The sequence below is a fragment of the Paramacrobiotus metropolitanus genome, unplaced genomic scaffold (assembly GCF_019649055.1).
Source record: "Paramacrobiotus metropolitanus isolate TYO unplaced genomic scaffold, Prichtersi_v1.0 Parri_scaffold0000164, whole genome shotgun sequence".
Lineage (NCBI taxonomy): Eukaryota > Metazoa > Tardigrada > Eutardigrada > Parachela > Macrobiotidae > Paramacrobiotus > Paramacrobiotus metropolitanus.
Window position 1 is genome coordinate 87,048 of NW_026570384.1, and position 27,453 is coordinate 114,500.

Here is a 27,453-nt window from a genome sequence, read left to right on the forward strand (position 1 = left end):
TATGAAACATGTCACTGTAGTCATTGTACCAAAAAGAACATAGTAGTGCTGCACTATTAAGAAGAAAATTACTTTTCTTGCAGATGGCGTGCGTGCTTCAAGAAGCGCATTAACTTATTACTTTCTGGCACCAATCTGGTTGGTCTGGATGCTAATCATAGATTCAGCAATCAGAACCTCGTTGTCCGCAACGCTCAGTGTTAGCGTAACCGTATTGCCTTTTCATTCCGTTCGGAGTTTTCTGTCATCTGACTTTTACAATCATAATCTTCCGAATCAGAGATCCATTTCGAGGTGGTGAACTATGTGGATGGGCTTAGCAAGAAAATAATCATGTACAACACAAACCACTCTGACGCTGCATTGTTTGATAGAGCAGCCAATGTGTCGGCGCCTTTGTGCGTGGCTGTGGTGTGCAGGTTCGATGATAATACCAGTTGCAACAACAAAGGAATCATGCCCGCTTTTGATTTACGCATGTACCGATGGGTTACAATGTTGCAAGTAAAGCGTAATAGTTCCGTAACTCGGCCTATTTCTTTAAGGTAAGGTGAGCCACAGAAAAAAACAGTTAGACGATCCCTTCTGCTGAGGCGGCAAATCGGCATTATGATATTGTTACAGAACCCAGATGCTAGTCGAAATGGGCGTTGTGAAGCATCTTTTTGATATCCACAAGTTGGTGTCCTACAATGCAAAAGTGAAAATTGCGGCCTATGGACTACAAAAGGACATCGATGGAGAGAGGAAAGGTTTGCTCAGACACTTGTGTGGCACAGGGTGGAAAAGGTTTTCTATGTTGTAGCAGGTCTGTTAGCTGTTTCCGTAGTCATCTTTGTGGTTCAGCTGCGGTTTCGACACGCTCTACCAGTAAAAGGTCAAAGAGAAACAACGCAGTTTAAAATGAAATAGAGCCCTGCCGACATTCAGAATTGCTAAGTACTCTGTACTCGTATAAGAAAATCAGCCGTTAATTGGTAATGGACTAAAGGTGGGCAACTGTATTTGATACAGGCCGACTGATCTACATTTACCTGCACATCCAGTTTTTAGATACCCTTGCAGATGCTTGCTTAGGGCAGCCATCTTCGATGAATAGAAGTAGAAGTACTCATGGTCAGCAGCAAGCGAAGTACTTATACGTTATACACAATAATTCACTCTGGCATGTAAGAAATGCATACTACGCTTATATTATCTGCATGGTTGCCGCCTTTTTACCCCAAGTCTTTCTATCAAATGACTCATTCTCCCAGATAAAAGTGATACGATCTTGATCGACCGATTATTGCTTGAATTTGTTTCATTAATGCTGATATTTTGCAGTCTGTTTGTGCCTTCCGTAGCCTTGATTTCCGGCAACATTGTCGAACAACGTTTTTCAACTTACTCGTACATTGGTAGAGTTCAGTTTAGGTGCCCCCACTTTAGGAATCGCAATCTGTTTGCTTAGCCAGTAAGTTTATTTTGCCGGCATTATTATGCCCTAATGCTGATTAGAATATTTTCGTTGTCTAACTGATCGAATACATTTTTGAGAATTTCGCTGCTGACGCTACGGCAGGGTGAAGTCACGACTGGCTGCCAGCAAAAGGGAAGTACCGCACCTGAACTTACAATTGTTAGTTAAGAATTTTTATAATTCCCCGTTGGAAGTTGCAAAAACTTTATAGCAGCGCTCCCGTTTGGAATGACATTAGACGCTATTCTAAATACATTACCAATTCTGGGGTCGTACTGACCAAATTTTACACCAATACGTTCCCCGAAAAGCGTTTGTTTGTCATTCGTCCCGAGACGCGGCAACTTGGTTGGACTACGCATTTGCAGTATTGCCATCAGCAGCCTCTCGAAGACTTCGGTAAGCAAGTTTTTAATTAGCAAATGTTATATCTTTTCAGTAACACTGCTCAATTACAGTGGATATTCGTAACATCAAAGATGTTCGCAAAGACCGAATATCCCGGGAATTTGAGCAATCAGCTGCGTATGCTACGCAGTATTTGCATACTGTGGTGGTGCACTATGGAGCCGAGTTTTGTCTAAATACCCTCAGCTGTGCTGGTAGATTGTTTGTGAAATTGAAGTAGGTACATATCTCTTTGCGCCATAAATTTGGATTTTTTGTGTTAGGCGAATCCATGGAGACCATTGATGACTTTGTTAAAATTTTACTGGCTTTGGTGGAGATGTGTCAGCGGTCAAGAAATCTGCCATACAGCATACATCTGGAAAGGTACGTTAAGTGCAACACGTGTGTGCTGCAATCAACGGTTAACCTGTTGGACCTGCGGTCGGTTAGCCAGGACGAAAACATTATAATTATAATATTAACAGTTTACAGAAGCCACAAAAAGTCCGTTTTAACAAGAGCTTTTTATCACGCTTTTAAACTTTTTCATTACATACGAGTATAGTATGTTTACATTATTAACGTCTGCCAACCTTTGTAATGCATGTGACAGGGCGCTACATCGAATATCTATCCTAAACTCTTATTAAATTTGTAAGCAAAAATTAAATGCATTTGGGATGCGGCATACCAAAGTTCACAAGCAATGACGTGAGTTTAGCTACTGCATTTTTATCGTCTGCAAATATCTAACAATACGTACTACAACTTTTTTAGTAAAAGTAATAATGTATTTTCACAACGAGAAAGGACTTCCCATGAATGGTACGCAATAAAATATCGCAAACAGTATCTGTACAATATCGCAACAGGGACGCGTGAAAGAATTTCCCATGAATGGTACGCAATACATGATTCACAATACAATAATTATCGCAAACAGTGTCTGTACAATACAATATCGCAACAGGGACGCACCGTTTTCTGCATTTTCTGCACGATCCTCTTTTACTCGTATTATGCTGCCTTGCCGTAAGTATAATATTTTAGTGTTAACCACATGTATACCAGTACAAAGTTTTGTCTTATTGAAAGGCTTATTGTTATTTTCAGCTTAGAAACAACGGGTTCAGCTTTGAAAGCTGTCTTTTATGCTCCTGCAGTCGGCATAACTAAAATTAATGTCCTGCTTAATCTAGGTGGCTTCGCAAAGAATGCAATCATCTGAGCCGCCGAACATGGTAATTTTCGGACAAAGATTTCCTAATAACTTGTTTCATATGCGTCTTCATTTTTTTGTTATCAGTATCAGTTTTGCCGAACTCAGAAATTTCCTGTACCGTGCCAACTACAGATCGTTGAGCGGAGGTACTCTGGAATATCTTTTTGCGGTGCGAGAAAACAATCATCATGTTGGGATGTGGCTTTTGTGATACATAGTAACGATATAATATTTGTAATGCAGCAGCCAATATTTTTCAGGGTAACAGTGCTGCTCCGTTATTTCGTTTATTGTGACAGTGACAAACTTGCGTCAGTGATACGAGTATAATGCTATAGGAAATGGATGTTAGCCGTCGCGGGGAACTTGATTTCCAGGGCATTCTCGCCATATATCGCCACCTCTTGACCGTGGAACAGGTCAGTTTGAGCCAAGAGATAAGTTCAGTCGCAGCTAACGGAAAACTATGTTGTGCAGGTCACTAAAAGAAAGCAATGTTGTGCAGGTTTTTGTGATTTGTTTTGGAGCTTGCTCGAGCAACCGACAAACCGTTAAGCACAAAGAATTTCAGCGCTTCCTGCTTAATGAACAGCACGAAGCCTGGGCGAAACAGCACATCAAAGTGTCGGAAGTTATGGACCAATTTCTACATGCAAGCCGCCGAATTTCCCATGCCGGACCCATGACTTTTACCCAAACAGAGGTCCGTTTTAGCATTCCAATCCGCAGCTGGCTGCGGAAAACTCCAGTACACGTAGTTCCGACACTCCGGTTTTGGTGCTATGGGTTTTGGGCACACCAATTCATGGGCGCTATTGTAACAGTAGCCGATCTGGCTGCTGTTCTAGTGGGTTGGCGTGTTGACCGTACCACGATGTTGTGTGGGCTGTTGGGATGAAAGGTTGGCACGACCGGCAACGGTGCGGTCGTGGACGCTCTTACTGACGTAACGCAATTACTGAACGTAACAACGGAAGTTCACGGCATGTTTAATGACAAGAACAATGCAACACAAGGAACAAGGTTTAGACAAGAGTTTAACAAGCAGAACAAGCTAATCAAGCTAATGCAAGCTGTAACAAGCGAATGCAAGACTGAATTCTAGAAATTGTGAAGAAGAACAGCTAGCCGGTAAAAGGACAGAAATTCATAACGCAATGATGAATCATAACTGGGTGGTCTTATGGTTGTACAACTTCTATCGCTACACTATTTACCTGTACGTACAGAGTAGATAAGAGCGGGCACAGCCACGCCACCGTGATCCGTTAAGTCTTGAGAAGTTGAGAGTGCCGTCTGTAGCTTTGATTGGCCCAACTTGTCCCTCCTTTGCCTTGAGGAGCTCGCATACAATGGTGGAGGTCAATTACATTTGGGTAACTGTTGCGCGTCGGGTAATGGAGAGACGCGTAAAAAATTAGCCATGACTCAGCAGAAAAACAATCGTCCAATCGTGAGTCGAGTACGCTTCCGTGCCAAGAAAGAAATTGAACACCGACGTGGAACTGAAAAACTCATTTTTAATGCTGTAATGTGGTAAATGTGGTATTACGTCAAAAAAGTTAAATATGAATTTGGGAGTGTGAATCTGGATCGCTGGATGCACTTTTAGTTCAAACAAACAAAAATTTGGTCGATCTGTGCAGGAGAGGCGCGAGTTACTCGTAGTTTGGGTAACGGTTGCGCTTCGACGTCGAAGCGCAACGCTTACGCGGACAAGTAAGCTAAAAACCCATCCCAGATTTTGTGATCACGAATCAGAATGCTTACTAGCTTACGCGCTGTTACGTCACGTTTTTTACGCGTTTCCCCGTTACCCGACGCGCAACGGTTACCCAAATGTAATTGACCTCCACCAATATGTCCCTACAGATATAACGTGACTGGCAGTGACAACACTATCACTGGCAGATGCCGCATGATTCATATGCCGTGAGCCATTAAAAAACAGACCATTCGGAAGATAACACAAGCATTCACAACGTGGTTATCTTTGAACGTGCAAAACGCATGGTGTCTGTTTAGCTGCACTGAAGTCTTTGGTAAAATTGATGTTACGGCAACACATTAATAATTTTATTTCTAATTGTGTCCTAATAATTAAGTAAACTAAGCCGGGTAATTATATTATGAGTTAACTGCAATTTGTAAAAATTAACGATTTTACGGTAAATCAGAAAATAAATAAACTTGTAAACTTTATGTCTAAGTATAATTGAAATGATAGGTAATTAGCGAGTTAACATGTTCTAATGAGTAATTACCTAATGAGTAATTACCAGTTATCTTACGACAAACAGGTAACTCAAGCAAAAGCGATTTAACCTAACAGATCATACGTACCGCCTTGTTGTAGCTATTAAATATAATGCGATGTGTAACTGTACAGTGAAACTAACTGTAAGTATACGAATAAGTAGGTATACGCAGTGCTGTGAGTGCGAAGTGTGAATTCTAAAAGTTGATGTCGATCAACTGTTGGAAATCACGCAAATGCGTGAAAATGGAGCAACTGTGATAATTCATACAACCAATCCCTGTGCAGAGCGTTATCTCTGCTTGAACTTTGTACCGTTGCATCTGTGAGTGGTAGCGTTAACACTGGCAGTCACGTTATATCTGTAGGGACATAATATGTTACGTGACAGCGACGGCAAACCCAGAAACAGCGACAACCTAATTGGCGATTCTGCACACGATCAAATCCACCAAGTACTGAACAACTGATCCAACTACAGAGTAGCGCAGTTGTGCTACATACCCAGAAAAACATGAAACAAAAGTTGAAAATACAAAACAAGCAAATACGTATAACCGAAGTGGACGTCGGCTTTAGCATTATGTTCTTGGTTAAGTGGTCAAAACGTGCGAAAGTACCACAAAACCATCTTCAATCTTCTTAAGTTGCACACCATTATTCACCAGTTTCACTGGATTATGTATGTACATAATGCAGTGAAACTGCGATAGCAAGCTGTCTAACACCGTAAGGCAGCTTTTAGCGTCGAGTTCTTCTTATGTTAGGCTCTGGATTATCTGTTTTCGAGGCAAAATACAATCTGGGATGTAAGCTATGATCGCATTTATCAGGACATGGACCAGCCGCTGACATGCTACTGGATTAATTCGTCCCATAACACGTACGTGCATATAAAATGTGTGGGCGAAAGCCAGTTATCTTCTTCAGCAAAGAATTATAGTAGCAAAGCTCAGTAAACGTCTCATGAAAGAATAAATGGTATAATACTGGCAGATACCTCACCGGAAATTCCTTAACAAGTGATTCGGAAGCGGCAGCGTATGCGCGATGCTTGCGGATGGGTTGTCGCTGCATAGAGCGTGAGTGTGCATGCACGGAAATTTAATAATGCGATTACGAAGGCCACAGTCGATACACATTGTTTCTCTGACACACACATAGTGGACACATTTGACGGACCGAACAATGAGACGTGGATCTACCACGGTGGCACACTTACCTCCCGGGTACGATTCTACGACGTTGTGGAGTGCATACGCGATCATGCCTTTATATCTTCTGAGTAAGACGATTAATTAGCCGAATAAGCCGATGCACTGCACACAGGTTGAACAGCCAGTTTTTGTACGAGTACAAACTATTAGAAGCAAAATGCTACTCCTTGTCGCCAAACTAGATGTAAGAGGGTAGACATACCCATTGCACCTCAAGAAAAACATCCAGTTAAACCTTCGCGCTTATCGGTATAACGGCACATGGTAAAGCAGAAGTTAACTCGCGTAAGTGGACTGTGCTCACAATAAGGGCATGTAGGGTACCCTAAATTTTTCTCAGCCTTCCTACTGTTTTTGTTTTAACTGGTGATCGTGATACGTTGTAAAACTTGTAGCTATCCTGTGATATTGTCCATCGAAGACCACTGCTCGCTACTCCAACAGCGTAGAATGGCACACATTTTTCGCAGTGTACTGGGAGGTATTGACATTTTTACATATGTAGTTGTACGAATGTTAACGGCTGTTTGTTGAATAAGTGCAGATCTTCTTCTTACTGAAGCCATTGACCCTGAAGAAAGGCAGATGCCGTCGCCTAATCAACTAAAGCGAAAAATCATAATTAAGGTCAGAAGCGGTGCCCGAAATAATGACGTCAGTGCTAATATTTGGGAATTCGTATTAAGTCGTTCTATTGTACTGTACCAGCACAAGAAGATCCGGAAAAACGTGGAAACCAAAGAACGCATTCCGGTTGACTCGCCAGGAAACGATCATGTTCTCCGTCGGCTGGAGTCGTTGGATGACACCTGCTACGGCAGCGGTATAATGTTTCTGCAAGACCAGAACAGCGACGGATGGACTCCGCATTTCTTCGTCTTGACAGCCACAAATTTATCTTTTATGGAACAACCAGCAGATGCCGATGATGGTCTTCACGCAAAGACTCGGTTCTCTCGTGAATCTGTTACAACTGCGCCATATTTCGCAACGAATTCACATGTGGATCAACCGTGGTTTCATGGCAGACTTCGTGGAGAAAAGGCTAAGGAGATGATTTTATCTTCTGCACATTTGGGAGATGGGACGTTCCTCATACGCGATAATACAACTTACATGGGGGATTATATGCTGTCGTTTTTGTAAGTCTTCTAAATGCTTATAGGCCACCGCTCAGTACATAATCATTGTTATGCGTCTACTTGATATCGGGTTATATCCACGTTTTCTTGCAGTAATAAAGGTCAGGTCTGTCATTGCCGCATCCATTACAAACCATTGACAGTGCCAAGGTACAAAAAGCACAGCACGAAGTGGCAATGGACATACTGTATAATAAGAAACTCTTCAAGAACTGTGTTTGGCAAAAGTAATTTAGGATGAAAGCAAAATACTGGTGCATACAACCTCTGGGTTTTCTAGTACGTAATCGGCAGACACTGTGCGTGAAGTTAGCTATTCGTGCAGGGGCAGAGTTTGTTTATACGCTTTGTTAAAAAATGTTTCTTTTAAAAACATGAACTATGCTTACGTTGTATTATCTTCATACAGCTCTACTCTGACCTCAAGCGTACCTGTGACGGGATCTGGTTGTGCGAAAGAAACCAACAAAGTTGACATCGATCGTGTGCTGACTTCACGACGCTCAGCAAAATATCAGTATTTTTTAGTGGAAACGAAAACTTTCGACAATCTTTGCGATTTTGTTACATTCTACATGAAGTACGCAATTCCATGTGGAGAAAAAGGTGTCGTTCTGTGTGGATACGTTTCCAGAACCCAAATCTGTAGGGATATAAACAGCTGGCAACATGGCGAAACGGTTCCCGTAAGTGTCTCCGAAAACTTTTCTAGTCCTTCGTTGGCAGCTTGTGGTGGTTTCCACTTACTGTTTTGTAACTCCGCATAATTTACGGTCACCGGGGTTAGATGAATGCGAAGTGGCCTTGTACTTGCGAACTGCCTAAACGGGTTTAATGCGGCGGAAAACGCTTAACCTGAGTTTCGAATTCACTTATAATTAGTGGAGGCCAAAACTGCGCACCTGCTCGAGGTACCGAGGAATGGTAATACAAAACAATTTAATTTCGCTGCAGGATTCATGTGAAGCGCTACTCACGTATACAGCTCAAAAGCCGGATGAGTTGTCGTTTCCTAAAGGAGCCATCATTACCAATGTTAAGAAAGTCGAAGGCGAATGGTAATGCGATATCGTATTTAGGGAAGATGTGATGTGCTTTCATGCTGTTCTATAGGTGGATTGGCGATTACAACGGCACGGCGCAGCGATGGTTTCCTTCTGGTTACGTGCGCGATATAACCGAAGTTGTCGCCGATCAACAACGCAGTCAGTACATCTCTTACGGCAGGGATGCCATTTTTGGCGTACAGCAGAAAGGATCGTTCGATGTGAAGGACTGTATAGTCCAAGAAGTGCCTGAAGGCTTCAACGGGAAACCCTTCGTTTTCCGACTGACCATCTCCCCCAACGGGCCTAGACCGGATGTCGTTAATTTGGCTTGTGGTACTGCCGAGGACATGGAGAATTGGACAAGGGTTATCAGACTTGGCGTGGATCTACTTAATGAACAAGTAAACCTTGAAACAATACGAGTAGGCGTTTTGCGATAAGGGTTATTTACATTTTACAGTAGTTACAATAATACCATAATTATAACAGCAGCACATATGTCACCATACATTGCCACTTCGCTGTATATCTTAGAGTTTCTTGTAGCGTCGGCTGATACATGATCAAGAGGCCAAGTTCAACTGTGCACGAGAACTGTCTGATTTGATCGTCTACTGTCAGTCTACAAAATCTAATGTTCCTTTTGATCAGCAGAGTAAGTTTGTAAAATAGCACCATAAAACATGTGCACTGATTAAGCTGAATGAACTAATAAGTTTTCACAGGTGCGGATGTGGATTTTCGCTGCATGCGGTCATTCTCTGAAAATTCAGGCAGAGAAATGGCTAACACCAGGAAATTGCAAGGCATTTTTGCGGTCAGTATTTGTTCAATTTGATCTTTACGAACGCATGCGACGCATACAGTATAAGCCAACTTAGCGAAAGATAGGAGTATAGTAAGTAAATAGGCATTGCGAAATAGTCTGAATGCGGTATTAAAATGGCATTCTGACAATGAATTGCGAAAGTTACATACTGGTAGGTAACTGTAGAATGTTAAGTAGTACGTACTGTGTCGACACTCGTAGTACGTAATGCATCGTATGAACCTTTTTTATTATCATTGCGCGAGCATGCCAAGTAGTACTCAGTAGCATTGCTGCTACCGGTACCGTTACATGTCACCATCCCAGATAGGTCAAAACCAGTGCCCTTAACTACCTTAAAACAACTAGCTGATAGATGCATATGTGCCGTTAATGCTGTTAGGTGTCAGAGTGTTGTGCTTATAGCACAGGATATTGGCACGGACGCCTCACCATCATTGGCTTGGCTTACCATTCGCCAGCTTTCCAAACACGACTGATCGTGTTTGCCATTGGGGTGCCAACCTAGGAACCGTTAACATCGTTTCCTAGCTTTTCATGATTTTCATGCCCTTTTTCTGCATTAGATTCTGTTTTTTTTTTATGATGGCTTTTCTAGCATTTATTTCACGGAAATAAAGCGATCTCTCGAGGAGATGTTGTTTCGTTGTGTTTTTCTCTATGCAGCGTAGACGCTTCTCCGAGATGGTGGAGATGCATTAAGATCCCTGTCATTCCCTTAGTTTTGCTTAACTTTTGCACTCGATAACGGCGTACTCTCATACACGCCGTGACACAGAAGTTTCCCCTCCTTCAGTGGAGACCTCGGTCCACCAACGATAGCCAGCAACGAACAGCAGAAGCAGGAAAACCCTCCCACAGAACTGAAGCACGGAGCGTCGCTGGTACGGAAGGCACGCGGCCGCCAGCAAGGAGAAGAACCCAGGAACATTACGATATTGTAAGCATACTGTGCTACACAGTACGAATACGATATGTAGATTATTTCTACAGTAAAACAAGAGATTTAGGTAGCAGTATACCCTACGAGTTTTCCCGTATAAGGGACAAGAGTATACCGTTAGTATACCGATTTAGATCGTTCGAAAAGGGGATTATTTCCCGTGAATTGCCTTCGTCACGGATTGATAGTGACAATCCAATAATTGCAGTGGTACTTGAACAATTGTTCTGATATTTCTTTTAATGATGACGGAACCACCAGTAATTGTTGTTTTTCTGCAACCTTTAACCCCGTATATCGATGATATTTTAGTCGTGACGGAACGACCGTTCCGCAAGCGAAGAAGTCAAAGCACTCGCTGATTTTATCAGCGGATATTTTTCTCGAAAGAGAGGGAGGGAGAACAATAGGAAATAGCCGAGCAGGCTATTCATAGCCGCCCAGGCCAGGAAATTATCTGCTGGCCGCAAAGCAGCCACATACCGAAATGCATTGATCCACAATGCAGTAGGAATAGTACGTAAACTTATCTCGAAATAAGTTTAGAATTCAACCCTGATTTGTACCATCTAATAGAGGTAGATGTTAACGGCATAATGCCAGTAAATCGTTCACCGCAGAGAAAGCAACCAGCCATCGACAGGTTGAAGCAGGGAGTGGATAACGTTATTAAATCGGCCAGTAAGGTCCTGAAAGGAATAACCGATGAACCAGCAAAGGCTGGCACAAGCGAAGTATCTCAACCAGATAAGGTGACGCGTAGTAAAACACACCAGCTGAAAGAAGCAGGTGTGGAAATCACCCACAAAGTTTTGGAAAATAAACCTCGTAAACCACGCAAAGCGACCGTAATGGATCAGGGAGATAATCTCCTTGATACACCAGTAATGGAGCCGCCTGATCAGCTGTTTTTCAGGCCGCTAACTCCGGATAAAATTCGACAGGTTAATCCCGATAATCGGGAAGAAGTGCAGGCAGCTGCACCAGAACGCTCTGATAGTACCACAGAGTCAACGGCCACAACAGGGTCGTTTTCTCAAGTAAGCGAAAGCGAGTTGAATAAATCCGCAACGACGGAAGAAGAGGAGGAACCGGTAACAGTTGTACCTACCACATTGCGTAAAACGCAATCTTACACAGCTAATTTGAACGAGCTGTTGAACTCTGCGGCTAAGCCGGCAAAAGGTTCCCCCATTGTGGAACTTAAACAGGCGACCGAAACTATTTCAGCAAATCAGGTGCTGATTAGAGATTTGCAGCGGAAGCTGGAAGTAGCCGAGGACGAAGTCCAACACCACAAAAATCAGTACCAGCACGCCCATAGCTCTTTTAAAAATATGGAAAAAATTGTATTGGGCTTGCGGGCTGTAATAGGTGAAAGGTATGCGGCAATTGCCGAATTAAAAGCGAAAGTAGATGAAGCACGTGTTAGAAATTCCGATATGAATCAGCAATTAGCTGAGAAAGACACCATGCTTGATCAAGTGTGGCAGGAGAACCAGCGATTAAAGACTAACAACTTTAATCAAATGACGGATCTGAAGAACGTGCAGTCTATGCTGCACGAGAGCCAGACCGAACATAAATCCCTAATTGGGAAATTCAATTCTAGCAAAAGATTATCGAACGCTGTACGATCGACAGATGAATCCAGAAGCCGTAGAATACGGCGAGCGACCACTCAGTAGGGCATATGCCGCTAATACGGAAGAGACTCAGTTGTCTCGGGCACAACACACACCCTCGGCAATGAACGAGAGTGGTTCCCGGGAAATGCCGAGTGCTGATAAGCAGCAATATCTCCGCAGTATTTTGCGGGAAGAAATTCAGCGAGCAGGCATTGGACAAAGCAGGACAGTAAGTCCTGTAAGAAAATCGGACTTGGCTGATGTAATGCGCCAGCCAGTATCGCGCCCGAGCTACAATGGTAGCAAAGAAGATATCGACAGCTTTATAATAAAGTTTGATCATGCAGCCACCGCCAATCGGTGGACAACAGACGAGAGAAAAATAACGGAGTTGGCGTATTGCCTAAAGGATGAAGCTATCGTATGGTATAATGGACTGATCACGTCGAACGCTGCTCCCACGACTTATCGTGAGTGGAAACAGCAGTTAATCGCCAGATTTGGCGACTCAAAGCGATCGGTTAACGCGTTAGCAGAGCTAACAAACCGTAATTACCGACCTGGCCAGGAAACTCTGGAAAGTTACTACCAGGCCATGATGACTTTGCGCGATCGCGCTGGGTTTAATGGTACACCGGAACAATTCGTATCGTTCCTAATGCGTGGATTGAAATCGCATGAAAAACTCCATGATAAAATGGAAGTTATGCGACCAGATACTCCCGAGAGATTTCTCGAGATACTGCGATATTTGTCGTCTAATAACCCGGAAAAATACGTTATTCCTGTCGGCAATGTCCGACGCAAACAGGATAGAGATGCCGATGTAGTCAATGTGCGAACTGCACAAGTTCAACCAAAATCGTACGCGGCAGCGGCGGCCAGCCCGCCGCGGCTAAGCAGTAAGAACAATGGGAAACCGAGTTACGGTAATCGTAACAATAATAGTAACAATATTCGTAGTAATATCAGCAAGGCTGAAAGCAGCGATATCCGAAATAACGTGGAAGATAGTCGCGCACCGTCTCGTAAAGAGCAGTGGGCGAATAATATCAGCAGGATACAGGAAGCGACCGATCGGTCACCAGCCTTGCAGAAAACTTTGCGTGGCAATAGAGTGGTGAAGTACTGCCAGCACTGCGATTTGTGCGGGCATTACTTCCGCGAATGTCAGTTTCGCGATAAACCGCGATGCGAAAATCCAACCTACCTAGCGTATCACGATCCGGAGACTGGAAATCGGCGATATGCCGCCGATTTCTACCAGCGCCGTAGTGGTAGTCAGTCTGGTAGTGAACCTAATTCGCCGGCCAGGCAGAGGAGTAATTCCCGCCAGAGTGTCGGCCCAGTAGAGGATCGGGTACGCCCGACATCGGGATCGCCGCCTCCGGATAATAATCCGTTCTTTGCTCCGCCTGAGCAGGAAAACGAGGAAGGGCGGTAAACTCCGGCTTTACCGACCCTATTCCACCCAAACCGCCGGATAAAAACGAAGAAATAGTAATCAATGGATTACGAGTAATTGAAACCGATGCCGATGAATTATCGGATATCAGCAATGCTGATATTAATTTTACAACCTTAACCGATAACGATGAGCCTGGAAGGACCGCACCATTAATGATAAAAGCAATAATAAATTATTTTGAAGTGCCGGTGATGATTGATACCGGTGCAGAGACTTCACTAATTTCTAGTGAATTTGTGAATGAGATCGAAGCCGCAAGAATACCGTTAATTAAACCGCTACACATCCGCGGTATCGGAGGAGTCCGTGGATTCCTCGTTACACATTATTGTAGAATAGCGATAAAAATTAAGAATTTCGAATCCTTACATTCAGCCTATATTAAGCCAACCACAGACGAGATAAAAGTGCTGTTGGGGCAGGATTTTCTGCAAGATAAATTTTATGCCGTTCGGCACAATAAATTACGGTACTTAGAATATCAGCCCGATAAGAAACCGGGCCCATTAATAATGAGCGAACCGGTGTCGCCGGTTATTCAAACGACAAATACCGTAGAGGAAGAAGTCTTCCCGATACCCGTGGCAACGGGAGAAATTACCGGTGAACTAGTAATATCGGCACAAGAGGCCGTACAGGAAGAAACCGTACCCATAGGGAGCAAAGTCTTCCCGATACCCGTGGCAACAGCCACAATAGAAACAGGTAAAACTATTCGTTCCAAATCAGTACTGAAGAAGCCGGCAAAAGTCCGGTTAGCAGCAAAAGCTACATTCCGTCGCCTATGGGGCGAATATCAAGTGTTAGTAAAAGAAGTTCAGGACCTTATTAAAACCAAGGAAGACGGTACTAATGTAATGTACCTATTTATGGACGAGGACGTACCAGTCCCGGGTATTGATTCCGCAAAGGCGGAAGAAATTGTCCGTGATTTGGCTAAACAATGTAAGGCAGAATATTCTGCCCTGGAGGAAAAACAGCGACATTTGAACCAGATCTTCAAATATTTTAAAATACCACTACCGTATGTATTGCGTACACCGTTGCGCGTATTAGCGCAGTTAACGAGACGTAAATTACCGGTATTGCCGTACCAGTTGAAGGAGTGTAAACCACTTGATAATTACGCTAATGAAACGGTTGTAAAAACCATAGCAAACCATAATCGGTCAGTTAGTTTTGCGCCAATGGCGCGTGTAGTTGAATTTATGATAGACGATCCACCTACCGTAGTGAGAAAATCTCTCGATACTGCCGCTACTAATGAAACTAATAATAATAATTTAATTAATCAAGCTAGCATCGAAGTAGTCCCGGATCCTAATAACCTAATTATCGTAAATGCAGAATTGGTAGGGCCCACTGATTCTGCCGAGATCACTAATGAATTACCGACTTGGGAATTTTCCCAGTCCCCGATCATTAACCCCACTTACCGCGGTACACGCGCTAAGCCTATTAGAGTTTTCGCCGGCGATAAACTATTATTTAATCCGGGTACTAACTGGGCGACAGTGAATGTCCCTTTCGATGCAGACGAGCAGTTCGATACCGGCAAATTTTTATTTCTTCCAAGTCCGCACCTGTATATGGAGCGGCGGATAAAACCGATGGAAGGAGTGGTTAAACCACTGAACAATAAATTTGATATGGTATTCGTTAATTTTCAACATCAGCGGCAGTCAATTAAGAAAGGCCAATTTATTGGCTACTTAGAACCGTACGAGGAAATTCCCGAGATAAATATTCAAGTTAATGCCACAATGTTGGCAGAAATGACACCAGAAGAACAGGAAACTGTTAAGAAAGCCGTAGATGAGCTGAAAATCAACCCTAAATTTAACTGAACAAGAAATCAGGGAAATCAAGGAAATTTTCCTTGAATATCCTGGCTTATTTGCTACGAAAAATCGCCCATTCGGCGACGTACAAATTGTGAAACACCAGATAGACACCGGCGATACAGCGCCAATAAAATCTAAGCCGCACAGGACCTCATGGCGAGGCCGGGAAATAATTCAGGAACATGTCAATGACATGCTAGCGAAGGGAATAATTCGTAAATCGAATTCACCGTGGTGTTTCCCTGTCGTATTAGCGAGTAAAAAGAATCCCGATGGAACCATCAGTACGCGATTTTGCGTGAATTATATTAAATGAAATGACGCTACGAAAAAGAACAATTACCCTCTTCCAAGTCCGGACGAATTATTACAGGCAGTAGCCGACAATAAATATTATTGTGGCTTTGACTGCAACGCAGGGTTTTGGCAAGTGCAAATGCACGAAGATTCCATCGAAAAAACTGCGTTTATCACGCAGGATGGACTCTATGAATTTCTAAGGATGCCGTTCGGTGTTTGCAATGGCCCTGCAACGTTTCAGGAAGCCATGAATAGGACACTGTCCGACGTCCACTGCGAAAATATTTTCGCTTATTTGGACGATATCATCGCCGCCGCTAAAGACTTTGAAGATCTGAAACGTAAAATACGCTTGATGTGCGAGTGCCTTTAAAGGCAGGATTCACGTTGAAACCGAGTAAATGCCATATTGGCGAAACAGAACTACATTTCCTGGGACATATTATGTCCAAGGATGGGATAAAAACGGATCCCGATAAAATAGCAGCTATCGAGAAATACCCGAAGCCGGAGACAGAAAAGGATCTGAGGTCATTCCTCGGACTTTGCAATTATTACCGCAAATTTGTTAAGGATTTTGCCGGTAGAACACGCCGTCTATACGGTTTATTAAAAGGGGAAATTGATGTAAAAGCGAACTGGTCGATTGACCATGACAGTGAATTTGCTGATTTAAAATCAGCATTAATTAATGCACCAGTATTAGCAAAGTTCGATCCCAGTAAACCAACCGTAATTGAATGCGATGCATCGACAATAGGAATTGGTGCTATATTACACCAAGAGGGACATCCGATTATTTATGCGAGCAAATTGCTCACTGACGCTGAAAAGAAGTACCCAATTACAGAACTGGAGTGTATGGCAGTAGTTTTTGCGTGTCGGAAATTTCGACACTTCATAGAATATTCCCATTTTTCGGTACAGACCGATCATCAAGCTTTAACGAACTTATTGCGATCGGTTTCCCGTAAAGAAGGATTAAATGGCCGATTGACACGCTGGGCACTCCAGCTTAGCAGTCATAAAATGACAATACTGTATAGACCCGGTAAACAATGTGACAATGTTGATGCATTGAGTAGACACCCAGTAGGAGAAGCTATTGAATGCCCAGACGATGACTGGGACGAATTTAAAGATTCTAAATTTAGCACTCCGTCGATTCGTGTAGTCACGATACGAGATGGAGCAGAACATGAGGAAGAAGAAGACAACTTTAAATTTTATCGAATCGAACAAGAAAAAGATCCTAATATTGAGCGCATAATCCATGCGCTAGAAGGACGCGTAGAAAGCGTCCATTTGCTTAAACGACCCGGTTATTCCGGTTATGAATTGTGGAACGGAGTATTGTATAAAATCTCCGAAAAAGACGGTAGAATTAATCGCCGATTTGTTGTGCCAAAGCACATGAGAGTGGATATCATGCACGCAATGCATGATGCACCGGCTAGCGGTCATCTAGGCCGCGCGAAAACTTATCAGGCGATCGCCTTGAGATACTTCTGGGATAACATGACCTCTCAGATTATCAAGTACGTTGATCACTGTTTTGCATGCCAGCATCGCAAGACACTGCGCAAAGCGCCACCCGGTAAACTGCAACAGATTGCCATCGGTGAACCCTGGTTCAGAATGCAGGTAGATTTGAAAGGGCCATTGCCCAAGACAGCGCGTGGAAACACGTATATTGCCGTAGCAATAGATGAACTCACGAAATTCGTGATTGCAAAACCGATACCGGACGCAAAAGCGGAAACCGTAGCAAATTTTTTAATTTACGACGTGTTTCTACCGTACGGAACACCGCAGATATTGAATACTGATAGAGGTACGCACTTCCATAATTATTTATTGGAAGCAATAAATAAACGCTTGCGAATACAGCATCATTTCGGTGCTGCGTATCATCCGATAGGACGCGGACTTGTCGAACGACAAATGCAGACAATAGCTGATTCACTCGCGATGTACGCCAGTGATGGCCGGGAGCGTAATTGGGACAAAGTCCTGCTATTTGTAATTGCTGGAAAAAATCGTGTAGCAAATAAGACGACGAATATGTCGCCGTATTTTATGCTGTACGGTAGAGAGCAGGTTATTCCTGCGGATACAGAGACAAAGACCAATTTGCCGTCAGACCACGCGACAATTCGCGAATATATGGAGGAACTGCGCTACAATCTGAATCGCGCCCACGATATAGCAGAGTTGCATATTCGCAACGAATTTGAGAAAAATGCCGAGCGCTTCGACAAGGGTCGATCGGAGGACAATTTTAGCATTGGGGATCTGGTGATCCTTAAAATAGAAAAGAAGAAAGGGGAAACGGAGTCATTTCGTCGCAGGTTCGAAATTGAGCCATGGGAAATCATCGGATTCCCATATACTAACGCCGTAGAAATCAAACGGATAATCTCCGATAAAACGGAGGAAATACGCATCGTTAATTGCGAACGGATAAAACCTTATCGCACTACCGAGGAAGATAGAAAAAACGAAATCCTATTAATTAGAGATTTATTAGGGAATAACAATCTTAATGAACTTCCTGACAAACAGGATGTACAAGCAATTGCAGATAATTCTGCGAATAATTTCCCCGCTACCGATGTGGTCCGTACCTCTGCAGACAATGCTGCCAATAATTCCCCCGTAATCGACACGGAGGAATGGGAAATAGTCAACGATGATGGAAGTAATAATAAGCGCAATAGCGCTAAGAAACCAGTGCCCAAAAGGCGATTTCTGCTCAAACTACGCAAAAGCGCTAATGGATACACTAGAATTAATCGTCTAGTCGTAGAAATACCGTGCAAAGCGCGCAAATAATAAGTCGGAATAACCGCCGTACTTGTCGATAGCTTTAATCGAATAAATAAATCGATACCGGAAAACACCGTACAAAAATCCACAATTATATTGTGTATTTTTTCCATTGCAGATATTTCCGCAATGGACCGCAATCAGCGACCGACCCGACCAATTGGCCGAGGTATTCCTCGATTCTTTGCCCCACCCGCAGTGGGAAATCAGGCATATCGCCCGACGCAGCGATTTGCTGCCCCGAATGTCCAGAACGTTCAAAACGCCGGTAATTTGCCCAATGCGGCACCGGCAGTAATCCCAGTGACTATGTCACGTTCTGTACAGACCGATCCCGTAATAGTGGCATCATATGCCGAGTACGAATTACTTTTGCGTAGTAATCGGGAACGCGACCTGGCATCGTACAAACATTCATTGGCAGCGACCGCTGTCCAACCAGAAGAAATAGCAGCAGTTGATCAACTGCATATCACCCCGCCAGCAGAAAGGATGGCAAAGGCCATAATAGCGCGTGCAAAGGTACAGAGTGACGCGGCAGAGACTTCAAAAGAAGTTGAAGAAGTGCCTTACGAGTCAATTGTGAAGAAACCTGTTAAATCACCTGCAAAAGCAGGAGTAGAGATAGCGTTGAAGGCAATGCCTAAACGGAGTAAATCCCCGAAACCACCGCCAGATGCGGACGAACGATTGGCGAAATTGATCGCCGACCACGAGCAGCAAGAAGCCCGAGATAGGCAGCGATGGGGACAATCTTTCATAATGGAGGGCCCATTTGCTCCGACGAAGTCGGGGGCTCCCAATGGGAAAGAATTACGTGTAGTTACGATACCGCAGCACGTCTTAGAGACACCGCAGATTTTAACGCAAATACGGCCACAGTTGCAAGTGCAACCGCCCCCGGCGTTCTGGAAAGAAACTGGTTTAAAACCAGCCGTGATTAGATTTCCTACTCCTATGGGAGTAGTGCAAGCGCCGATTGAACACCAGCAACCGGCTGGGACATTTAAACGGGGTACGAACCCGGTTCGAATCAAGGAAGAGCAGAGTTACATAATCCCGAAATTATCGGGATCGCGTACATTGTCGCCCGCTGTTAGTACAGTATCCCATAGGACACATCCCTATCGCGTGCGAGGCACAACCTCACCAGGCGAGGAAGAAAAGAAGCGCAAATTAGTGGAAGAAAAAGAGGAAATAGCACGAAGAGTCGTGCAGGTAAGGGAAAAGCTGAGACATCAGCCGTCGTCATCAGAAGACGAAGAACAGCCGCGCCTCGTAATAGACGAGACGCGCAGCGATAAAGCGCAGAAAGGTAGTGACGAGGACTTAATCAAGTTCTCTAGTGAATCAAACGGAAGAGAAAACTCTCCGGAAATTCCGGAACCAAAGCCAGATGGATCCCCGAAGACACCGAGTATTAGCTCGCCAGTTCCTAGAATGTCGCCATGCCCAGCAAAGGCTGGACCGTCGCAACCACCGAAACCAGTGCCTAGTGAAAAGATAGCTGAAGCAACGGCTGTGACTTTGGACATTATAAATAATGTCCGGAAAAAGGATAAGATGGCGGCATTCGCACATCTTTTACAAAAATATAGGCAAATAATTGCCCCTCGGTATATCGATACCGAAGAATACGGTTTGATTGTGAAAGTAGCCGCAGAACGCGGTACACTAGTAGAAGTGTATGAAAACTGGATACCGACAATGAAGTACGCGATAACCGCGACTCGTAAAAGCCGATATGTCGGATTGAAAATAACAAACATACAGGAAATGGTAGAAGCGGCGACAATCGCCATCAGGGACATCCACAACGTTCGTGGATCGACTATCGATGACATTGTTAGGTATATGTACCTAACGATGCCGTTGGATTCGGTTAATCCGGAGCAGCGTTACTCGGATGTCACCACTGCAGTTAATGAGGCAATTGCCACAGGAATAATTGTAGATGCAGCATTGGCTGGTACTAGCGGGCGATATGCCCTGTCAGAGACGAACCGCAAAAGAATAGCGGAATTGACTGGTCAGCATATAGAGGAAGTCCCGTATTCCCCGGCCAAGCGAGTTCCATTTGGGCAAAAGCCCATAACAGCAGATGAGCCGAGGAACTTGTTGGCCCAACCGTCGCGTCACGAATTGGCTGTTGCCATATACAAAATCGAGCAGAGGGGGGAAAACCCCACAGCCCAGCGAATTAATGAATATTTTGGTACTTATCCGCCTTATGCGGTGCAGTCGATGCTTCGTACAATGTACGAAGACGCCCAAATCACACGCCGCTACGACGGCGAGACTTCACCGTCATACCGCTTCGGGCGTAAAGGACTCTCGTTTCTGCAGAACGTGCAGTTCGATAAATTAAAGCAGTGGGATGAAATTGTCGTAAAGACAATTGAAGAAATCGGTGACCCTGCTGGTTCATCGCCGGATGAAATCATCCAGTACATTAGGACAGTGTGTCCGGCTATAGCTAACCACGTAGACGATGCAGTAACATTAGCGATAAGTCGCTTAATTAGCGACCCGAGAATTGTCGGATTAAATGATCCACACCGTGGGATGGTTTTATCCGTTATACTGGATCATGTGATCGAGGAATAGAACAATATCTCCGAGATGGTAGATGCATATATTATGCAATAAGATAAATGCCGTATTTAATGCATAATTTAATTAATTTAAATTATTTGCAGACAACATGGAAGAATTACCGTACCAGTATGCGCCAATGCGCTCCTGCAACCGCTGTTCGCATAATACGAACAATCGGAAATGCGTGGAATGCACGCAGGGACCCAACTATCGATCGGATGATCCGCAAGTCGTTGTTTCCCGATTGTATGATGAAGTGCTTATGCGCAGCCTGGATGCGTATCGCACTGTAACACTACCGGAATACTGGACGATCGTCTGTGCTACACCATTGTATTACAATGGTATTTATAAAAGCGCCGTTAAATTCATTGGCGATCATGCCGATGAATGGTCGTGCGCAACTCATCCCGAAAACTTCGGACGAAGTACTGCCAATTTGATGCAACGCATCACCGCACCACCAAATCAGGTAACTATTCCTGTGAATAGTGCTTGTGGAAATTTTGAAATATTCCCAGTTACCGCGGGTAATCAATATTTACCGAACAGAGATAATTCTCTTAATTTACAGAATTATCCGACGAATGTCGGCGGACAGCAAACGCCGTCTCAACAGCCAGCATATGGCCAGTGGCAACCGCCAGTTATGTTTCAGCAGCAAAGTCTGCCTTTTTCGGGATTTCAGCAGCAACAACAGCCTATTCGATATACGAATATGGCATTGCAAGTACCGCCGGGCACCTTGCCACCTGAGCATATTGCTCACTTACAGCAGAGCCTTCCCAGTGGAAGCTACCAGTATGATCTGGAAACTCGGATGATAACTCCATGTCCATGGCCAGCCGGGACAGCACCGAAAGAATCACAACAACGGCAGACTAATCCGCTGTTAGCGAATCTCCCGCCACTGACCAGGAATACTCCAGCAAGTCAAACGCCGTATCCGCAACAAACGTTGCAAGTGCAGCCTTCAACTTCCAGAGCTGTAAGTGAAACAGTTTTAGATTCAGAGCCGAATTCAGGTGCTAGTTATTCTAGCAACACTAGCAATGCTAGTGGTAAAACACGGCATAAGATTACTTATCAAACACCGAATGTGGGGAAAACCCCAGATAATTCGTTTGTAGAAGGCGATATAATGCCTGGTAAATTGAATACGGCTGCTAAATTTCAGAAGAAAGCAGCGAATTGGAATGTACGCGCAACGCGCGACAAACCAGTACAGTATAAGCCGGATGCATCCGTATTGTTGATGCCGGAGCGACAGACACATCCGCAGCGTATTCGCCGCGATATCGACGTTATTCGTCGGGACCTCGATCAATATATTGATCGTGTTGCGTCAGTAATTGGCACCGTTAACGCTGATCAAAGAACCGAAATTGGCAAAGCCATCACTGATACCTTGGATCTGTTACATACCGTCGGGTATGATTTGCGTATTCGCAATTCGATTAATATGTACCAAATAGATTTGTTCCGGCAAATGGAAGTTTGGCGATACGAAACGCCGCAGCGTAATGGATTGCGTAGCGCGCTGGATATTTCCCAGCTCAAGAAAAAACTAATTGAAATTTCCGTGGTGGATTGGGAATTAATTTCTCAATTTAAAATCCTATTCACCGAAAATCCGGAGGAATTCCTCCTTCAGTTCATACTACCGGACACGGATCCAGCAAAGTTCTAGTTTTTCTGCCGTGCCGCCTGCGCGCTCCAGCGTAAAATCGCTCCCATGAAAATCACGTGGGATACAATAAATATCGGATGGGGATTGAAGAAATATGTTTTAGTCATCTTATCTGCATTGATGGGCAATTGCCACGCTCACCATTGGGCCCGGACTTATAGGCAAGTCGAACAAAATCGCCGTCTGAAAAGCTACGTTAATCGCTTGGGTGAACCTCTAAATGAGGAACAGCAGGCGAAAGTTTTGAATGATCTTTTGCACGTAATGCAAGTCGATGGACTTAATACCGAAGCTATCCATAACGGACATTATGACGGGATATACGATCTCGTCAAAAGATTTGCGGAGCGTCAAGGGAAGCGCAAAGTCGCTCCAAATTCACCTGATACTCCAATAGCGAGCCGAACAGTGCAGCCAGAGCTGAAGAAATCGGTGTCGATGGACACCGACGAAAGCGAGAAATTACCGGGGACAGCTAATACTGTACCGGTAATGGAAGTTAACACTGCGAATGCTGCACCAGCTGTGAATACCGGATCTGCAGTGATCACTGCGCCGTCTAGCGGAATTCCGCAAACAGAAGTTGTTGCGTCGGTGAAAGCACTGACGATCGCGGAAACTCTACCGGCATTGGAGCAGCAACCCGCGGCAGAGGTGGGTGATGAGATGACGGGACCAGAACCGTCAATTAGGAATAACTTCCTTTTCCCGACGAGACAAGCCTTTCGAGACCGGCAATTGGAGCTGGAGGCGATGGGACAGAGCGAAACCTTCACCGAAGTGGATCATTTGATCTTTACGGTGCATATCCCGGATAACGAGACCGATCCACTGTACTATCCGGGTGGAAATGACGAAGTGGACATGTTGGAAGATAGTACCGAAGTTAAGACTACGTCTGCCGTATTGAGCGACGCTCTTAACGCATTAAATGAAGAACCGCAGGTAAAACCGCCGTAAACGCATTGAATGCATTAAATGCCGTATTGTACCAAGTACCGCTAAACTAAAACCGCCGTAAAAGCATTAAATGCTAAAAAATTCAATCGTCGTATAAGCACAACGAATTGCATACGTAATTTTATTAAAATCGCCGTATTGTACTACGAGTACACAACTTAATATTAATCACCGTAGTGCGCAATGAATCGCAAGAATAACTTTATTGAATCGCCGTAGACGCACAAATCGGTGCATAATACTCGGTTAAAGAATTGCCGTAGCGCATTAATTGCGTAAACAGATGAATAAAATCGACGTAGATGCACTAAGCTGCACATATATCGTGGATCGACGCAACAATGCGTATGACTGGAGGAAAGCTCCGGAATGGATCGGAAAACCTGCAAACTAACAAGGATTAACATGTGGGATTGGATTCAACTGGAATGGGAATTTACCGGAATAATTTTACCGGATTTTGTTACGAGTTTAACTCGTTTTGATTATTTTTACGCCGCATTTTGCAGCGTGTGTTCTCACTAACCTGTGATGGAATAATTGACACAATTTTTTTAATAAGAGTTGCTCATTATGTTGTGCATTTAATATGCATCTTTTCATTTCTTCTTTCATTCCTGTTTTTGAGCCTCAAGGGGCCTCGGCATCCCGTCCCGTGGCATGTCAGAGTGTTGTGCGTATAGCACAGGATATTGGCACGGACGCCTCACCATCATTGGCTTGGCTTACCATTCGCCAGCTTTCCAAACACGACTGATCGTGTTTGCCATTGGTGCCAACCTAGGAACCGTTAACATCGTTTCCTAGCTTTTCATGATTTTCATGCCCTTTTTCTGCATTAGATTCTGTTTTTTTTTTATGATGGCTTTTCTAGCATTTATTTCACGGAAATAAAGCGATCTCTCGAGGAGATGTTGTTTCGTTGTGTTTTTCTCTATGCAGCGTAGACGCTTCTCCGAGATTAGGTACAATCAGACTTGCTTCAGCCGGATTTATCCCATGGGGGCCAGGGTTGATTCTTCTAACTATGATCCAACACGACTGTGGAACTGCGGATCCCAGATGGTGGCTTTAAATTTTCAAACCGCAGGTCGATATCCATAATTGACATTTAACTCTTGAAAAGGTTTGGCAAGTTTTGTGAATGTAGATGCACCTTTGCATTTGAATCAAGGGAGATTCATGCAGAATGGAGGATGCGGATATGTCCTGAAGCCGGGCTTCCTGCATAGCGAAGACTATGATCCTTGCGAAGCAAAGACACTGAAGGGCGTTGTCGAGCCAATCGTTCTTTGTGTCACGGTAATAACTCACGAAACGGACGACACCGGACTACTCGTAGTCAGTCTTATCATTTATACGCTTTACGAGCGAGACCTGGCATACTGTATTTCTATACAAGAAGATGACAAAGTCCGAGCTCAGCAATCTGTGTATTCGTTTCCGTCATCCAGCTGACGGCTGATGTTGTGGCTAAAGTTTAAGGTTGAACATGGTGATTGTGTACCAGCGCCGGAGTTAACAATACGCTAAGCAGCAACGTCATCCTTCGGCCTGCTGTGCGGAAACAAGTACATACTGTACAGGGGTCGCTAAGCTAAGCCTTTGTTATCCCTTTATATGTGGTTGTCGTGGTCTCAGAGTCAGGACTACGCCCAGTGTTAATGCCGTTAATAATTTAACGCCGTGTAATCATACCGGATCAGGTGCAGTCCGTAACTTGCTATCCAATATTTCACTTACTTTGTTGCCGAACATGACAGATAATTGCTGGTCGCCAGCTCCTAAAATCTGGAAAGGGTATCTCTAGTCCTGCAGTACAAGTGGAAGTTACTGGTGCCGATTACGACTGCAAAAAATTCCGAACCAAGGCCAGTACGTCGGTAAAATAGGAATGGTTTTGAATAAGTACTTCTAAGCTGTTTCAAGAACTGAACCCTTAGCGTGGAAAATATTATGAACCAGCGAAAAACTTTAAATTTGATGGGTAGGCGACAATGGCTTCCGTCCGGTATGGAACGAGACTTGCGAGTTTGATATCCATAATCCAGATCTGGCACTAATTCGTTTCGTCGCTCTGGACACGAATGTTATATTTAGCGACCACAATCTTGCTGCAATGGGGCAAGCTGCCTTTCCTGTGCGGTGTATTCGAAAAGGATACCGATCAGTACCGTTGAAGAATGGATGGGGTGAAGAACTGGAACTGTCTACGCTGCTAGTGCGCATTGAGATAAAAAATCTTTCTGAAAGTGTAAGAATGCTGTAATGACGAATTCGTTTGTGTCCGTTAGATGACTAGATGTTTACACGCGCACAACAAAGATTTCACGGAAATACACAAGCTTCGCCAAGAAGAGCGCTACTTAAGCCGACAGATAGAAATCAAAGAAGTGGAACATTTGGGTCAAGAAGTTAAAGAACTCGAAACCAAACTGCGGCAGATTAAAAGTCTGTTATCGTTCAAATCGAAGGAGTGTTTATCGAAATCGTGAGCCGAGTCTCCTGTCAACCTTCTCGTTTTCGCGTTAACAAGATTAAATTTTAATTGGTTAAATTTTATCCTGCAGAAACGATCGTGGCTCTACCAAGAAACCGCTCCTTAGACGACTGAGCAGTGCGACTTCCGGTATCAGAAGACTTTTCTCGCCATTTCAAGACGAAAGCGTAGCAAACGTAACCATCGAAGCGAATGCTACTTCAGCCTTAAGAACTGACTGCGCAAGCGAATAAGGGAGCCATGGAGAAGTTTTATTGTTTATGACAGTTCTACAGAAACATTTATAAGTACGAATCTGAACGTGTATACGAGAGTGTAAACAGCAGTCTCAGTGTGTTATCGTACTCATTATCATTTACAAGGTACTCAATAATTCAAAGAGAATATGATGTCGATTAAAATTACTCTAATAAAAGTAGTAACAATAAATAATAAAAAGTATATTTACTGCAAATGCACAAAATCGGGATATAAAAAAATTCCATTGACTGAGATAACATTGTTTTGTTATAGTTTAGGGCTTATACTTGTATATTCGGTAATACTCACGGCAATAGCCACCGTAACATCAAGCATACATTCACGTTTCATGCTACTGTACGTAAAATGATTGCCAGTTTAAACACTTACAAAAACACTCGAAAACTCAGTGTCATCCAACCCTCTACTCTAGACCGTACATTGTACAAGTTGTACGACACCCATAAAGTGGTCGCATTTTCTCCAGCACCATCTAACTTTTCAGATACAGTACCTATTTGCACATATCGGCCCTGGCAGCTAGCTGGATGTATTGCACTGGCACGTCTTGCAGTTGCCGTGTGCTGTACATCCAGATCGTACTGTACCTTACGGGAAGTTCTGAAGTCCCCGCTCCATGATAATGCCCTCAGGCTAGATATGGCACGGTTCGTTTTCGCACGTAATGCGGTTATTATTTTCGTTACCGTAACCTCACGAGACTCTACGCAACTTAGCGCAACCCAACGCAACCCAACGCAACTGCATGCAACCCAGCGCAACTTAACGCACCCAACGCAACTGCATGCAACCCAACGCAACTTAGCGCAACTTAACGCAACCCAACGCAACTGCATCCAACCCAACGCAACTTAACGCACCCAA

The 27,453-nt window shown here is 43.9% G+C and overlaps 3 protein-coding genes across 4 annotated transcripts; all 3 read left to right on the forward strand.

Annotated features, from left to right (window-relative positions):
• The first annotated feature begins 1,341 nt into the window (after positions 1 to 1,341).
• LOC129600127 (1-phosphatidylinositol 4,5-bisphosphate phosphodiesterase gamma-1-like) lies at positions 1,342 to 26,770 on the forward strand. The gene is given in 26 exon segments (XM_055498529.1): positions 1,342 to 1,861; positions 1,921 to 2,064; positions 2,134 to 2,236; positions 3,052 to 3,093; positions 3,159 to 3,243; positions 3,413 to 3,493; positions 3,580 to 3,777; positions 6,099 to 6,214; positions 6,328 to 6,413; positions 6,496 to 6,616; positions 6,944 to 7,029; positions 7,093 to 7,175; positions 7,257 to 7,690; positions 7,784 to 7,840; positions 8,100 to 8,376; positions 8,645 to 8,748; positions 8,804 to 9,140; positions 9,286 to 9,394; positions 9,465 to 9,505; positions 9,507 to 9,556; positions 24,794 to 24,918; positions 24,979 to 25,130; positions 25,592 to 25,703; positions 25,820 to 26,082; positions 26,147 to 26,319; positions 26,399 to 26,770. Coding segments are annotated over 24 exon segments (3,390 nt in total). The 5' UTR covers positions 1,342 to 1,861; positions 1,921 to 2,064; positions 2,134 to 2,141; the 3' UTR covers positions 26,562 to 26,770.
• Positions 10,106 to 22,868, forward strand: LOC129600132 (uncharacterized). Of its 2 annotated transcripts, XM_055498536.1 has the most exons (5): positions 10,106 to 10,508; positions 18,699 to 18,749; positions 21,280 to 21,650; positions 21,753 to 22,166; positions 22,356 to 22,868. In XM_055498536.1, the coding sequence occupies exons 2-5, from the start codon at positions 18,710 to 18,712 to the stop codon at positions 22,866 to 22,868; spliced, it is 1,338 nt and encodes a 445-aa protein (XP_055354511.1). In that variant the 5' UTR covers positions 10,106 to 10,508; positions 18,699 to 18,709. The 2 variants fall into 2 exon arrangements, with proteins under 2 accessions (XP_055354511.1, XP_055354512.1); XM_055498537.1 differs by lacking the exon at positions 18,699 to 18,749.
• On the forward strand, positions 22,914 to 24,107 carry LOC129600139 (uncharacterized). Its single transcript, XM_055498551.1, has 2 exons — positions 22,914 to 23,813; positions 24,048 to 24,107. The coding sequence occupies exons 1-2, from the start codon at positions 22,914 to 22,916 to the stop codon at positions 24,105 to 24,107; spliced, it is 960 nt and encodes a 319-aa protein (XP_055354526.1).
• Positions 26,771 to 27,453: the final 683 nt, after the last annotated feature.